This window comes from Cyclopterus lumpus, chromosome 1 (assembly GCF_009769545.1).
Source record: "Cyclopterus lumpus isolate fCycLum1 chromosome 1, fCycLum1.pri, whole genome shotgun sequence".
Lineage (NCBI taxonomy): Eukaryota > Metazoa > Chordata > Actinopteri > Perciformes > Cyclopteridae > Cyclopterus > Cyclopterus lumpus.
The window spans coordinates 15,624,179-15,639,638 of record NC_046966.1 but is presented as its reverse complement, the minus strand read 5'-3'; the positions used below and the strand labels follow the sequence as shown (position 1 = coordinate 15,639,638).

Genomic DNA, 15,460 nt, shown 5'->3' with positions numbered 1-15,460 from the left:
AAAGGAAGTCTTGACATTGAAAGCTCTAGATCTTCATTCTATGCGGGTGGACTTACTTACTACATTATCTCAAAATGACAGCTAAATTGGCTTGTCAACAAAGCTACACTCATCTAAGTAACTTCACTGGTGCATTAGTGCTTCTTCCAAACATAGATCAGGGATTTGGAGCATCTCTTCGTTCTGGGAGCCACAGGGGGAAATTAGAGAGTTTCTAAGTGCTGCACTGTCTAAACATGCAGTCTTGGCTATTGGTTGGTTTCACTTGTTGGTTAGTTTTCCTGAAGAATAGTAGCACACAATTGATGGTGTGTTATTAATTCAAAGTGAGTACTTCCTGTGGCTTCAACTTCAGCTCCAGTGAAGATAACTGTTTCTCTAACCAGTCTACAACTGTCCTGAAGTCCTTTAAAATAGCACACGACAAATGTAAATAACTTCCTGATCTGCCACCCTAAACCAGGATCAGGATATATTTTACTGACTTACCTACTGAATTGTAACATGTAACTTAAGTCAGCAAACACTGAACACTGAGGTGTTACTGCTACCTTAAATTCCTGTGAGTTAAATGTCTCGATTGTGTGTCTGGTAAATCCCTATGGCAATTCCACTATCTCCAGTCCAGGTGTTTGAGGACTTATCCGTCCCCTAAAGACTGTACACTCACTCTACGCCTTAGGTGTAGATTAATGCTTTCCAGATACCACTAAGCATAATTATAAAGGTTGTTACATGTGTGCTGAACAGTTCCACTGTCCAATGCTGAATGCAGTCCATATACACATGTCACATCACAAAAAGAAATGGCAGATACAATCTTAAGGGGATATAAAACCAGTTTAATCAGGTGTTTGGGGGTTTTCTAAAATGTTTACACTACTGAATGTCAGTAGAACAGTGCCGAGATAAAAAGGAAAACTACTTTGCATTTCTATACAGTCTGACTTTGAGGTAGGTAGCTTAGTTTAGCAACACGGAGACTGAAAATCAGACAAGCAGCTCATTTATAATCTGTTGGTTAGATTTCGTCTCAAATCCACCAGGAGTTCCCTGCCAGAGATATCTCTTTGCAGAAAAGCTAAATGACAGGACTCCGTGCTTGTGTGTTTGCGTGAGCATTCCCATATTATTGTGAAGAGATAGTGAAAGACTATGGGACTATGCAGGATGAAAAGGCAATTTTAGAAAGTCATCAAAACCTTTTGGTAAAGTACTGTGGCGTTGTGTGGCTGGCAAGGACAGTCGGACTGGCCATCAGCAGCGATTCTGTAGCCTCGCTCCTGTTTGTGCATTTTACCTGAATAATATGGGACACATTTGACCGGAGGAGGATTCATTCTAAACCTTAGCATTTTCTGCTGTGGGCAAAACTGGACAATCCGTTACAATACAAACAGCCTGGTGTGTGTGTGTGTGTGTGTGTGTGTGTGTGTGTGTGTGTGTGTGTGTGTGTGTGTGTGTGTGTATGTGTGTTGCATACAGAACATGTACAAACAAGAGCCAGCATGCCCCGGCATCCGTGAGGTTGAACTGAGCTGAGTGGGCAAGCTGGCAGGTGGGTGCTGTGACAGTGAATACCTTGACTAGAACGCAAGATTAATTTGCTGCACCTCCCAAGAGTTTAATTCTGAGAAAGGTCAGAAGGAAGAGGCAGGAAGGCGATTCACGTCGGTTGTTGTTGCCATTTAATTTAGGGTGGCTGCCCATATATAGAGAGAGTGGTTAGAATTATCTCTTAACACACCGCTAATCATTTCTTTCCAAACCGAGAACGTGCGCCAAGAAAAACAGTGTGAATTTTGTTTATAACGTGCAATACTAACAGAGATAAATTAAAGCCAACCTCGAAAGTCTTGGGATACTTGAGTGTGTATTGTCATGATAAGCCATCTGATGTATTATGATACATGTCCTAAAGTACTTTCACTGTGTCGTGTGCATCATCCAGACATGTAAATGCAAACTGCCAAAGTGCCTTGGCGGAACATCAGTCAGTCTAATCTAACAAGACTAAATCTATAACTGTAGATCAACAAGAAGAGCTGAGTAATTCAAGGAAGCTGCAATGTGAGCTTTATGGAAACAAGAGGAGAAGCTGATCACAATGAGCCCAAGGCTATAAGCACCAACTGTAACTAGTATGGATCTCTGACGCCTGTTTACCAACGACCCATCCCACACTCGTGCTTCCCTCCTATGCCTTATTGCCATCAAGACAAGGCACAGAGTGGCTAATTACTGTACAGCCACAAACAAACCAATACTTCTCCATCCCCCTGGTCATGTCCCATTACTTCAGCTCGATTCCCCTATCCATATTTCTCTTGACAGGTGCATCTGTCCATGGAGAATGAGGCAGTGTTTCAATTGGCAGGCAGAGGATGTTGTAATTTAGGGGTGCACCCCTGGGCTAACACATGGCTCAGCCAAGGTGAAAAATGACGGAGGGAGTGGGGTTTTATTGAACTCAACGGGGTTCTTGTCAATAACACCGCCACTTGGCATCGCGTTCGATGCAGTTATGAATGCATGGGGCCCGTGCGCATATGTATACCACTGTGCATCTCTGCATGTTCGGGTCTGACCTTCCCCCGGCAAGTATCAGCGGGAACGGTGATCAGGATGTACTCGTTCCTCTCTCCCAGTTTCTCACTGGCAACTACAGAACGAGTGGAACACCCATGTGTTCACGAACCAAATCAATGTGAGTCGAGGAGAGAGAGAGAGAGCAATCGGGCAGGGGAGGCGATGCGGAGGGACAAAACAGCAGACTGCGTGTGCGTCTGAGCATGCGGATGTATGCAAGAGAGGAAGAGGAAAGCGGGAGAGAAAGAAGAGAGAGTCTGAAATGAGACAGCAAGGATAGGAGTGCACAGATTGATATAGCAATTACCAAGAAAGCTATCCCTCAGTTAGGAATACATCTACATACATTAGAGCAGGGTTGCTCTGCAGCCACTGTTTCTCTGAGGTTGGCTCGGCAGCGTCTCGTACACAAAAGGAGCACGCAAAAAGGTCATCACTGGGCAGTCACTGTGCACACACACTAACGATGAAGAGCCCATCTATCCTGCATGTTGCCCATGCCACCGGAGAAAGAAATCCATCTTGTTGGCAAGGGAGGACAAACTCTCAAAGGGAAAAGCAGAAGGCTATCTTCATATTCAGGCATATTGCACACAACAAAGAATGACAGGCAGAAAATGAACACAGCTTCTCCTTACTGGTCCGATTTCTATGATGTTTACTGGAATTCCCAATTCAGCCGTATTTCAAGGGGTGTCTCAGTGCGTCATTCCATAAACATAAACGTGGCCAATTGCCTTTCACTGCACAGGCGGACGCATGCAGCATTTTGAAACAACTTACACTAGGAAGCAATGCTTTCCACAGTGAGATTCAAAGGACTGGCTGTCATGCACACTTTCCCTGAGCTAGCAAGTAAATCCAGTTATAGTTAGCCTATAATGTATGCAGAGAGAGGACCGGCATATGCAGTGTGACTACAGGCCCTGCCATACATAGAGGAGAGTTTTGCATGAAAATACAATGCTGCTACCAAAGAGGATGCATGTAAGCATTTCAAACACCTCTGTTGGTTCAAGACGCACCAGACGATGAGAACAGAGAGAGAAAGGGAGCAAGGGAGGTAGAATAAGACAGGGGGTGAGGGGGAGTGGGAAAAGTGCCGTGTAAATAACCCCCTGAAAAAGAAAATAGAGTTAGAGGACAAGCAGATGGAAACAAAAACCATGGTTAAAATGATCCAGTGCGACTTGGATCTCTGCCGCAGGCTCAAAGCTCTGCTCTGCTCGCGTATACATGTCTGCACTGTGTGAATGAAGTGTGTGTGTGTGTGTGTGTGTGTGTGTGTGTGTGTGTGTGTGTGTGTGTGTGTAGGAGAGAGAAGCATTACTTTCCAACGGATTTGGGCTGAGGGGTCAATTGGTGAGGCTGTATCTGGTGAACTCAAATACTGAATCCTCTTTGACGAAGCTCAAGTTAAGGATATTCATTCATCAGACCACCGAGCGCGTCACAAGATAGCGTCCATCTCATTAATGGCACAGGACCGTACAAGGTGATGCGCGCTCTGGCACTGAGCAGAGAATGAGCCAGACTGAAAATCGCTGTATCCAAGGACTTGCAGGAAAAAAAGGATAAAAATGGAAAAAACAAGAGACAAATAAGAGGCTGGGGAACAGAGAAAGGGAGAGGACGGACGACAGTTGAAAGTAATCAAACACTGCCATCTGCTGGTTTACTGTATGAACATACTGTTTGCTTTGCGTCTGAAGCTTGTCTATTTGAACAGCTGCACCTTTGTACCACCTGTTTGCAATGACCCAACCAGAGCATATGTGACAGTGCTGGGCCAAATTTGACATAACAATAAAAAAAAATTTCAAAACTCCTCCAATGCAAATGTATAGCCCTGCTATTTAAGATGCACATTCAATTTGCTGTTTGAGAGAGAAGAAAAAGCTCGGAGGATGGGGTTATCATTTTGATTAGATCACCATTATGTTAAAAATGCAAGAACCAAGGTTTGGAACCGGAGGGTCGGTGCTACGCTTCCGCCACAATGCTGTCGTAACAGCCGTAAGAGAGCAGTGCAGAGCAGCTTCTATGAGCTAACCAGTGAGGCACGCTCACTCAAACATGACCCACAAGCATGCGCAAATGGCCCGGCTATGTCAGCGAAGCACGTAGTTCAGATAACAACACACAGAGAGGGAGAGGGACTTCTTTCTCGGCTTCCTCTGCGACGTCTTTACATACATAACCGCTGTTTGCTGCTATATTAATGATCCAAATGTTAAATACAGCTCCTTTTAAAAGACATAATCCCCATCTTCCCACTCTTCCTGCTCATGTAATGGAAGGCAGCAGCAGCAGAGGAATAAAAGGAAAAACCTGCTTAACTGATACCTGTGGTGGCAGGGTTTTCCCGGCTCAGTTACATCACCTGAGTCACGGTGTATCTTGTATATCTTCATGAAAAGGGTTTAGAAGAAGTACTTACTTTGCTGCAGCTCACAGGCTGATACCTTTATGTGTGACACTTCAAATAAGAGTGCGAGAGTGGGAGAGACCAACAGATCACAATTTTAAAAGGCTGGGTCGTGTGCGTCTTTTGACTGTACAAAGATAAGGAGCCTCAAAGAGGGAGAATGACAGGTAGACAAAGAGTGATATTTTGCCTATTAAAATGTGCACAGCAATAACAAAGTGTGAGGGAAAGAGCTACAGTGTGTCTGTTTCCTGCCTGGGTGTAAATGCTCACAGAAGTGACGAGTCCTCTTTAGAAACCGATCTTGCATGAGGTAAAAACAACTGATATATGACCTGCTTTGTGAGTGATACATTTCAATATTTGCTATAATTAATTCACAACATACTCGTGCATGTTTATTTGAGTTATTTTAATCCAATAGAATTGCGACACTGTGTATGTGTGCTGCGACCTAAAAATCTGTGTGTGTGCTACAGTATGTCTTTACCCAGATACCCGTAGGCCCTGACTCCATCTGTCCTCCCACTGAGCTCAGATCCCCAAATAAAGACTTTAATTCCAACATGGACAGGGCTTTTCCTGCATAGCGAATTTAAAGGTGGCCATCCTGAAATTCTGCGTCACCTTTACCAAAACCATGCAGCCGTGACCGCAATAATGAAACCGTTTTCAAGACTCTCACTGCCAACTGATATTGTAACGACTGAATTAGTCCATGGTGCTTGGTGAATATACAATAGAGATGGAGGACAGGCTGACTAATAGGCACGGGCCTTAATAGACATACGTCAAGGTAATAACAAAAGAAGGTACATTGGTATTAGAACCGTCACTATTTTACAACTAAGTGTTCAACATTAACAGTGCAACCGTTTGTTTAGGTTTCACATGGTTTTCTTAAGGTGCAGTTATGTTTCACACCAGGTGCCATTTGTTTTGGTTTGTCATATTGAGTATATCTGTCGTAGTCAATGCCTATAGGTAGAGTGGGTTGATGAGCTCTTGCAAATCCGCTTTTGACATTTAATGTTTAGTGGAATGGGTTGTTTGCCTTATTTTGGGCTAAAAAAAACCCAGAATCACATCAATCACACAATAGAATTGAGTGAATTTGAACTGATGCTGACCTCAACTTCCTCCCTTAATAGATCTCGTACCTCAGCGTTCTTAGTTGACTCATTCCAAACTAATTATTTGTGTCTGTAAAAAAGTATAGATGAGGTCATACCCTCTTTCTTGTCTTATTCATAAGCTGCCCTTTCAGTCCTGCATGTGTGCTCTGCATTTAAAAATATTGTCTAACCTTCTCTGTCACTAACTGTACAGGTTTAGGTGCAGATGAGGCAATGTGCTCAACCTTGCCATTTTCATTTTAGAAGCATATGAACCATGATGTTCCTTCAATAACAAACAGAGTCCTCAGGATGTTCCTCGAATAAAGATGGGAAACAATCCACAAAGCAGGCAATCTATATTCCCACTGATTTGTCCGTGTTGATGTGATGTTTTTACAGATGATTGCACTTTCTTGCTATTGAGAGACAGGAAATCAAAGGTACTTTGTGTTCTTTCCTTCAGCCTACCCAAAAAGGAATACTTGTTTACAGTGTCATTAGCATTGTTATTTCCTCAGTAAGTGTGAGACGGATGTAAACCATTGTGATCGCTTAGCCACACACCAGTCACTAAATGTCTTGTAATGTCTGAGTGAAAGATGCTGTCAGGGACTCTATTCCGAATAAAGAATGAGTCAAAACCAATAGCCAAAATGATGACATCTGTTTGGCAACAACAACAACGTGTCCGTATTACTCATGCCCATTAATGGAATGAGCGCCATCGTATAAAAAATGAACCAACAAACTGAAATCTCCTAATAATAAACGCCTCTTTTTCTGGATAGTCTGTGTGTATCTGAGTCTGTGTCTGTGCTGTGCTAAGGTCTGCTATATATGCATCCAACCATTGCAGAGGAATCAGAGACTAAGTAACATATCAAAGCAGACTTAGGACACGGAGCAGCACCCCAAAACTGATAAAGGCAATCATCCAACTCTGAACTCTATTACTGAAAACAAAGCAAGTGTGCATGTGAGTGCTCGTGGGTGGAAAGACAAAAATAAAGATAGAGAAAGGGGGAGTTGGACATCTGACGAGCAGCGTAAAGCTGCTCCCATTGTATTATTACATTACAATAACATCATGTGTGTACAGTATGTGTGCATGTGCTTTACCAACAAACACAACGACAAAAAAAAGATGTGCAGAAAACACTTAGCATGCACAGTCGTGCACAGGCACAAAGTCCTGCAACTACCGTGCCTCATCGCTGAGTATATCAGGTCATTACTATTCTGAGAGGATCTGACCACAGTCTGTGTCTCTGTGGTAAGTTAGGAATTAAACATGCACCAGCTTCAGGCAAGCACAGAGGGCTGAGCAAAGGGCAATTTGTCTCATTTAACTGCTGCCTGTCTGCCGAATAGAATACAATTATGCAGATCCTTTGCTTTTCTAAAAATCTCAACTGTTTTGAGTCGATGTGATTACTACTGTTGTAGAAAAGCAGGATAGCGAGTTCAGAATAAACAAGGACTTAGTTATTCATAAAGCGCCTCGCACTAAATAGCTTTTAGTTGTTCGTCTAATAGGTCAGAGTCTATGTTTCACCCGACTGATCTGACATTTCTCCTCATACACACACACACAGCAGCAGCAGCATTATGTTCTTATTAAAAAGGAGCTACTTGCAATTTGCAACATCACCACTAGTAGTCACGCAAGTACTGTAAACAAGCCACCTTGTGAACAAAAAACTTCAATAACACTGAAGTGCAGCACATTTTTCATTGACTGTGTTCACCGTACAATATAAATATAAAGTATTGTAGGTGTAAGGGCATACTAAACAGAGATACAAAGATAGGCATAAGACACATATGGCGAGAGAGAATAAATTATAAATATTTTAAAGATAATGCTTAAGGTTAAATGTATCTGCTGGCAGTCGGCGTAATGTCATGCATCATCCAATGAGATCTAAAATAACTATCTCAACTCTTTCAGAACAAGTAGATAATATATGTGTGTGTATTCATGTATGTGGAGATGACCATATAGAACTTTTATTGCATTTACTCGGACATGGCCAAGGAACGTAATGAACACATCCAATCCATATTATGAATTCCACCAAAACCACAGCATACAGCGGCTTTCCCGATGTTCTACATCGCCGACACTGTAGAACAATGTACCACAATGTACCACACTGTACAGCCATGTACCACACTGTAGAACAATATACCACAATATACCACAATGTACCACACTGTACAACCATGTACCACACTGTAGAACAATATACCACAATGTACCACACTGTACAACCATGTACCACACTGTAGAACAATATACCACAATGTACCACACTGTACCACACTGTACAACCATGTACCACACTGTAGAACAATATACCACAATATACCACAATGTACCACACTGTACCACACTGTACAGCCATGTACCACACTGTACCACACTGTACAACCATGTACCACACTGTAGAACAATATACCACAATATACCACAATGTACCACACTGTACAGCCATGTACCACAATGTAGAACAATATACCACAATGTACCAAACTGTACCACACTGTACAGCCATGTACCACACTGTAGAACACTGTACAACCATGTACCACACTGTAGAACAATGTACAACCATGTACCACACTGTAGAACAATGTACCACAATGTACCACACTGTACAACCATGTACCACACTGTAGAACAATGTACCACAATGTACCACACTGTACAGCCATGTACCACACTGTAGAACAATATACCACAATGTACCACAATGTACCACACTGTACAGCCATGTACCACACTGTAGAACACTGTACAACCATGTACCACACTGTAGAACAATGTACAACCATGTACCACATTGTAGAACAATGTACCACAATGTACCACACTGTACAACCATGTACCACACTGTAGAACAATGTAGCACAATTTACCACAATGTACCACAATGTACAACAATGTACCACACTGTATAACAATGTACAACAATGTACCACAATGTACCACACTGTACCACAATGTACAACAATGTACCACACTGTAGAACAATGTACCACACTGTACCACAATGTACCACAATGTACAACAATGTACCACAATGTACCACAATGTACCACAATGTACAACAATGTACCACACTGTACAACAATGTACAACAATGTACCACAATGTACCACACTGTACCACAATGTACAACAATGTACCACACTGTAGAACAATGTACCACAATGTACCACACTGTACAACAATGTACCACACTGTACCACAATGTACAACAATGTACCACACTGTAGAACAATGTACCACACTGTACCACAATGTACCACACTGTAGAACAATGTACCACAATGTACCACACTGTACCACAATGTGCCACAATGTACAACAATGGATCACACTGTAGAACAATGTACCACAATGTACCACACTGTACAACAATGCACCACACTGTACCACAATGTACCACAATGTACAACAATGTACCACACTGTACAACAATGTACCACAATGTACCACACTGTACCACACTGTACAACCATGTACCACACTGTAGAACAATGTACCACACTGTACAACAATGTACCACAATGTAACACACTGTACAACAATGTACAAAAATGTACCACAATGTACCACACTGTACAACAATGCACCACAATGTACCACAATATACCACACTGTACCACAATGTACCACAATGTACCACACTGTACAACAATGTACCACAATGTACCACAATGTACCACACTGTACAACAATGTACCACACTGTACTACAATGTACAACAATGTACCACACTGTAGAACAATGTACCACAATGTACCACAATGTACCACACTGTAGAACAATGTACCACAATGTACAGCCATGTACCACACTGTACCACAATGTACAACAATGTAAAACAATGGACCACACTGTAGAACAATGTACCACAATGTACCACACTGTACAACAATGTACCACACTGTACAACCATGTACCACACTGTAGAACAATGTACCACAATGTACCACACTGTACCACAATGTACAACAATGTACCACACTGTAGAACAATGTACCACAATGTACAACAATGTACCACACTGTACAACAATGTACCACAATGTACCACACTGTACCACACTGTACAACCATGTACCACACTGTAGAACAATGTACCACAATGTACAACAATGTACCACACTGTACAACAATGTACCACAATGTACCACACTGTACAACAATGTACCACAAGGCTCTGCAAACAGTCTGTGAGACAGTCAATGCTACGGCGTGTGGTGTTCAATGTAATAAATTATTCCTTGTGGGCAGAATCGATAGCACTCGTATAGGAAGTCAACATCACGTCATAAGAACTCTCTCCCTATAAAACGTTAATCTAACTAATATCGCTCCTTCATCAATCAGGAAGGGAGCTGCCATTTTCTTGTGTGGCCAGATTATCCAGCTAGACTGAATGAGCCTGCGCTGGAGCAGGTTCACATTTTTGGAATGTGTTGCTATGGTGATTTTGCCAAACTTGCTTCGAAGAATCGAAAACCCTGACTTGTGTAATCTCATCCGGAAAATGATCCCGCTAACCACATTAGCCAGGTATGAGAAATAGGGCCCAGAAAACAGTAAGAAAATACAAGCAATAGCAGAGTCTCTGCACATACTGATGTCACCCCCACTTCTAGTGGGTAATCCGAGTTTCTGTTTATAAAGTCCTAGAGCATGGATTTATTCCTCCAATCATCAAAAATGTTATTGAATCTAAAATTGTGTTTAACATTACACAGCTATGTCCACTAATCAGACAAAATATGATATCGAAAATGATCTAAGCAGTGTGTGTCTGATATAAAACAGGTAGACTGGTGTATGGTGAGGCAATACTGCAGAATAATGGGGGTCTTTAAATGGAAATGTGCAGCATGTGATGCAATGGCATTGTGCGGCATAAATTAGACCAAAGTACTATTTTCATCCTAAAACTGTGGCCTAAGAGTACTCCTGCTGTTCTATTCAACGAGACACTTTGTATTGAGGAAGTTTGCAATGACAAATGACACGGATCCATAATCCTGATCCATTAAACAAAACCACTTCAATGCCATAACACGAGAGACATGATCACCTCAACAGCAAAAAGCTACCAGCTTTAACCATACCAATAGTTCACCATCAACATATAACCACTAGATGGCAGCAGTGAATCATACCTATGGAGAAAACTGGAAACAGCTATATTTTCTGTCTCTGTTATGTTTAAGTAAAGGGTGCAATAATTTACTCATGCAGCATGTGTCATATGTGCGTTCAGCAGAAAGTTTCTGTGAGCTTGAAGACATAATGGAAATCTAGGCGTGGTAATTAAAGAATTGCCTCATTAATGGTCGGCCAGAAGAACAGAATGACTTACATCAAATTCGTTGAGGGCAGCAGCCAGCTCTCCAATGCCGGCATGGCCGTGCTTCTCGTCAGTGGGTGAGGTGGCCTGAGCAGCACTGGAAATGCCTCCTATGGCCTCCTGAACCTGCTTGAACACGTAGTCCCGGTTAGCACGTGTGGCCGCCACATCCGGGTGGCGCAGGAAGGCCTGTGAGGCCGTGTACAGCATGGTGGCGTTTTTCTTCAGGGCTCCACGTGCAGCTGCCATCTCATCTCGACACTGGGGGTCTTTCAGCTCCTGACGAGGCGATAAAGGTGATAAGGTAAGCACTAATAACCACTTATAGTCGGTCTTTCAAGAAAGGTCAGTGCATATTTAAGAATTAAGAGACACACTACACAATAAATGTAATGTTGAAAGAGTGTATTTTTCAAAATCTTAAGAGTTTTTTGTGCGTAGTATAGTATATGAGAGCTGAAAATGGGACCTTTGATGGAATCAATGATTCACAATAGAGCTAAGCGGAGCATAAGAAATTTCCTGTCCAAACAAAAGTTAATGTTCCATCTGGATTGGTATTGTTCCAACCACACAAAGTTAGGGCAGTGTCAGCAGAACAGCAACCCTGGAGCTGGATGGAATTCAGCTCGGTGTGTTGCTCTGGGACAGTTCAGCGGGGTGGATACTTGCCAACATGACACTTAGAAAATCTTCTAAAAGCTTTTTGTCACACTGGGGACCATGTTAGATATTCTAACACTTTCATGTGTTATCCTCCAGGGTGAACGAAGCACTGATGTGGATATATGATGAAGTTATTTTGAAAACTGTGGAAAAACACTATTGGATTCTAGCTTATGTTTCTATGTCTTGTACAGTTAAGCTCAAACTAATCACACAGTAATGAGCTAACTTTCATGTTTTTACAACAAAATATTTAACTGAATTGTCCTAGTTTTAAATTCAGTGCATTCGGTGGGAATTGAGTCAACCAAAAATCGTATAATATCCATATTCTTCTCATCTTCAAAAAAGAGAAAATTGTGTGCAAAGACTATATCTGTGATTATGAAACCACTTGTTTCAGCTCTATTCCCCTGTCTTTCAGCATCATTGTCGGGCAGTGAATTAATGTATGAGCATTGTAATTATATTGGACCCTTAGATTGTGTATTTTTCTGTGCCTTCATTTTGTATTTGAGTGAGTGCGTTTGCTCAAAGATGTGTGCTTAGTTTCTTACTGGCGCTTCACATTGCTGCATTTAATAATTGCCACAGTGTCTGAACACATACTGGTTTTGAACTGTTCGTGGAAAGACTGAACATGGAAGAGTATGTCCATTCTTTACTGCACGCCATGTCAAATAACTTATCTGACTTACGGACCATTGCGTCTCTCGCGCCGTATCTCCCCAGTGTGTCTGATCTCACACCAGTTGCGACACTTACCAGAATAAACACATTTGATTGGCTGAGTAGCATCACGTGAGATGATTTACATCGCATGCAATTGGTCGGTGTGTTTCCTGAACCGCTGAACGAGTGCCGGTTAGAAAGGCGAGAAAAGCTGCGCTGGATAAAATAGAAGCGATTGTCATGAATGTCTTGTTGTTGTTGTCATGAATATTAGCTCTAAAGATCAAAACCCTTTTTTTGTCCCAGACTGTAAACATGTTTATTTTCCTGTAAAGTTTGACATTTTAATATTGAGCACATCCCCAATTCATTTTCATGTTGTTGTTTGTATATTGTACATACCTGTTGCTACTCTGTTGTCTTTAATGTATTTTTATATTTATCTTGTTATTTGCGTTTGTGTAACCGGAGTCAAATTCCATGTATGTGCACACATACATGGCCAATAAAGCTGATTCTGAATCAGATTCATGGGCATTGGCTCTCTTTTGGAGCAGGCTTCAAGTGGCCATTTGAGAAACTGCAGTTGTTGTCCCATAACAGCATTTTCATGCAATGGCCATCCTATTGTAAACTATTTACTGTATCTTTGGTTATTCACCAATAATCTGCTGTGCACTTATAACCTACATATGAAGATTAGAAATCGCAAAGCCAGAGAAAGCCAGAGTGTAGACACTTATGGGAGCTTCCTCCAACAGGAACTCCCTGAACCTGAATGCAACACACAAGTCAGGAGTGGTTTACTTTTCCTTTGAAAGACAGACAGAAGACAGTGAGCTCCCAGATACCTGCTGTCTCCGAGCTGCCACATAGTTAAGCTTCACCATCTCCTTCCCAAACTCCTTGAAGCGGTTTGCCAGGTCCTGCTCATTGGTCGCATTCTTTACTCCCTCTAGGGCCTCCTCCACCTGTAACACACAGACACACAAATAAAATAATGGATCTGACAAAAAACTCAGTGGATGCACTTGAAAACTAGCATGCATTGATCTAAATAGTGTGATTTTGTAATATACATCAAGCCATAAATGTTACATACATTCAAGTAAAATAATAATAGATCACTCTGAAATTGCAACTGGGTTTAAAACGGTAATAACAATTTAGTTGTGCACTTTTAATGGGTCTCACTTCAGCAATCTCCACGCCTTTTGCGGGTACACACTGATTCTAAACTACTTTGTATCCCTAATGAAAGTGATGCACAAGATTTAATGGAAAAGAGAAAAGAGAGAGAGAGATAACTTTTAAGTGGCCTTTGATGGCAGGGCTTATACTGGCTAGAGTTAAGCCCCTCTGTGGGCCTCAAGAATGAAGCTTGGGAAAAAGGAGTGTGTGTGTGTGTGCATGCGTGTGTGTGTGTGCGTGTGTGTGTGTGTGTGTGTGTGTGTGTGTGAGAGAGAGAGAGAGAGAGAGAGAGACTGAAGGTGCATGGAGGCCTAAGTTTGATTCAGGTATCCCAGTTGCAGATCATTCATTTGAACACCCTGTATTACCTTCTCTTTCAATGCCTGAGCCATTTTCACAATAAAGCACTCAGAAACCTGTGTTCTACAAATTACTCTCACACCAGGGCACGATAGCATGATATTAATACAGTACAATGAGATGTGTGGTTGCAGGATATTGCTCTATGCCTCATCTATATGCTAATGTATATGCAGAGGCTGTGATAAAAGCATACATTGCTTCTGTGGACTATACAACAGGAGGAAGTCATTTTTTTAAACATCTGACCACAACTGTGTACAAGCACTGTGCATGCAAGACTTATTGATACACTTGATATTATCAGTTGCTAAATGATTTGGAGATGAATCTGTTATTTAAAAGGTATGCAATACATACTTTACCATGAGTATTCTAACTCCAACACAACACCCACAACACACATGGTTGAATTTAAAATAAGGTGATGGTCACACTTACAATTTTCAGGTGGGCCAGCAGCCTCATGACATCAGCCATGTCAGCGAGGATGAGCAGACGGGTGACAGCAGAGAGCAGTGCGCGGGCCGCCCTCACCATGGTGCCGCGCTTTACAGAGGAACACGGGTCATCGGCAAACTCTGAGGAGGAAATACGCATCGTGTCCCCTGCAAAGAAAGGGAGAAAACTGTCAGTGGAAAAGAGTGACATGATTATATCTTACCCTTGAGCAGACGATATATTGTAGTCTGCGAGTGAGTGTGTGTATTTGGGTGTGCATACACATTCTCCGTGTATATATTGTTTAACATCAGTTGAAGATGGAGTGAGCTCATGTTGTGATATGATGACAATGAGAGGCCCAATACTGACTTGCTTCATCCGATTAAGAGCTCATAAAACTGGTTTCTTGCTAGGAAATAGATGTGAATTTGGCATGCCCCAGTTGACTTAAATCCACAGGAGCACAGAAATCAATGAGCTTGTAACCTAGAAGGCTTACAGAATTATCTTGACTGCTGAGCCGCCCCTCTACATAACGTGCAGCAAAGAGATTTAGTTGTGAGTCAACTATTTCACCTTGGATATTATACCATGCCAGAATGTCTC

At 42.0% G+C, this 15,460-nt stretch overlaps 1 protein-coding gene across 4 annotated transcripts in view; it reads right to left on the bottom strand.

Annotated features, from left to right (window-relative positions):
- Nucleotides 1-15,460, bottom strand: part of ctnna2 (catenin (cadherin-associated protein), alpha 2) — a 239,359-nt gene that overhangs the window by 202,159 nt on the left and 21,740 nt on the right. For 3 of the 4 annotated variants that reach the window (XM_034534786.1, XM_034534816.1, XM_034534796.1), the window contains exons 3-5: nucleotides 14,852-15,018; nucleotides 13,711-13,830; nucleotides 11,534-11,800 (exon numbers count right to left, since the gene is read on the bottom strand). In XM_034534786.1, the coding sequence (XP_034390677.1) occupies nucleotides 11,534-11,800; nucleotides 13,711-13,830; nucleotides 14,852-15,018 (554 nt within the window). The remainder of the gene's footprint in view (nucleotides 1-11,533; nucleotides 11,801-13,710; nucleotides 13,831-14,851; nucleotides 15,019-15,460) is intronic. The other variant, XM_034534806.1, reaches the window with a different exon arrangement.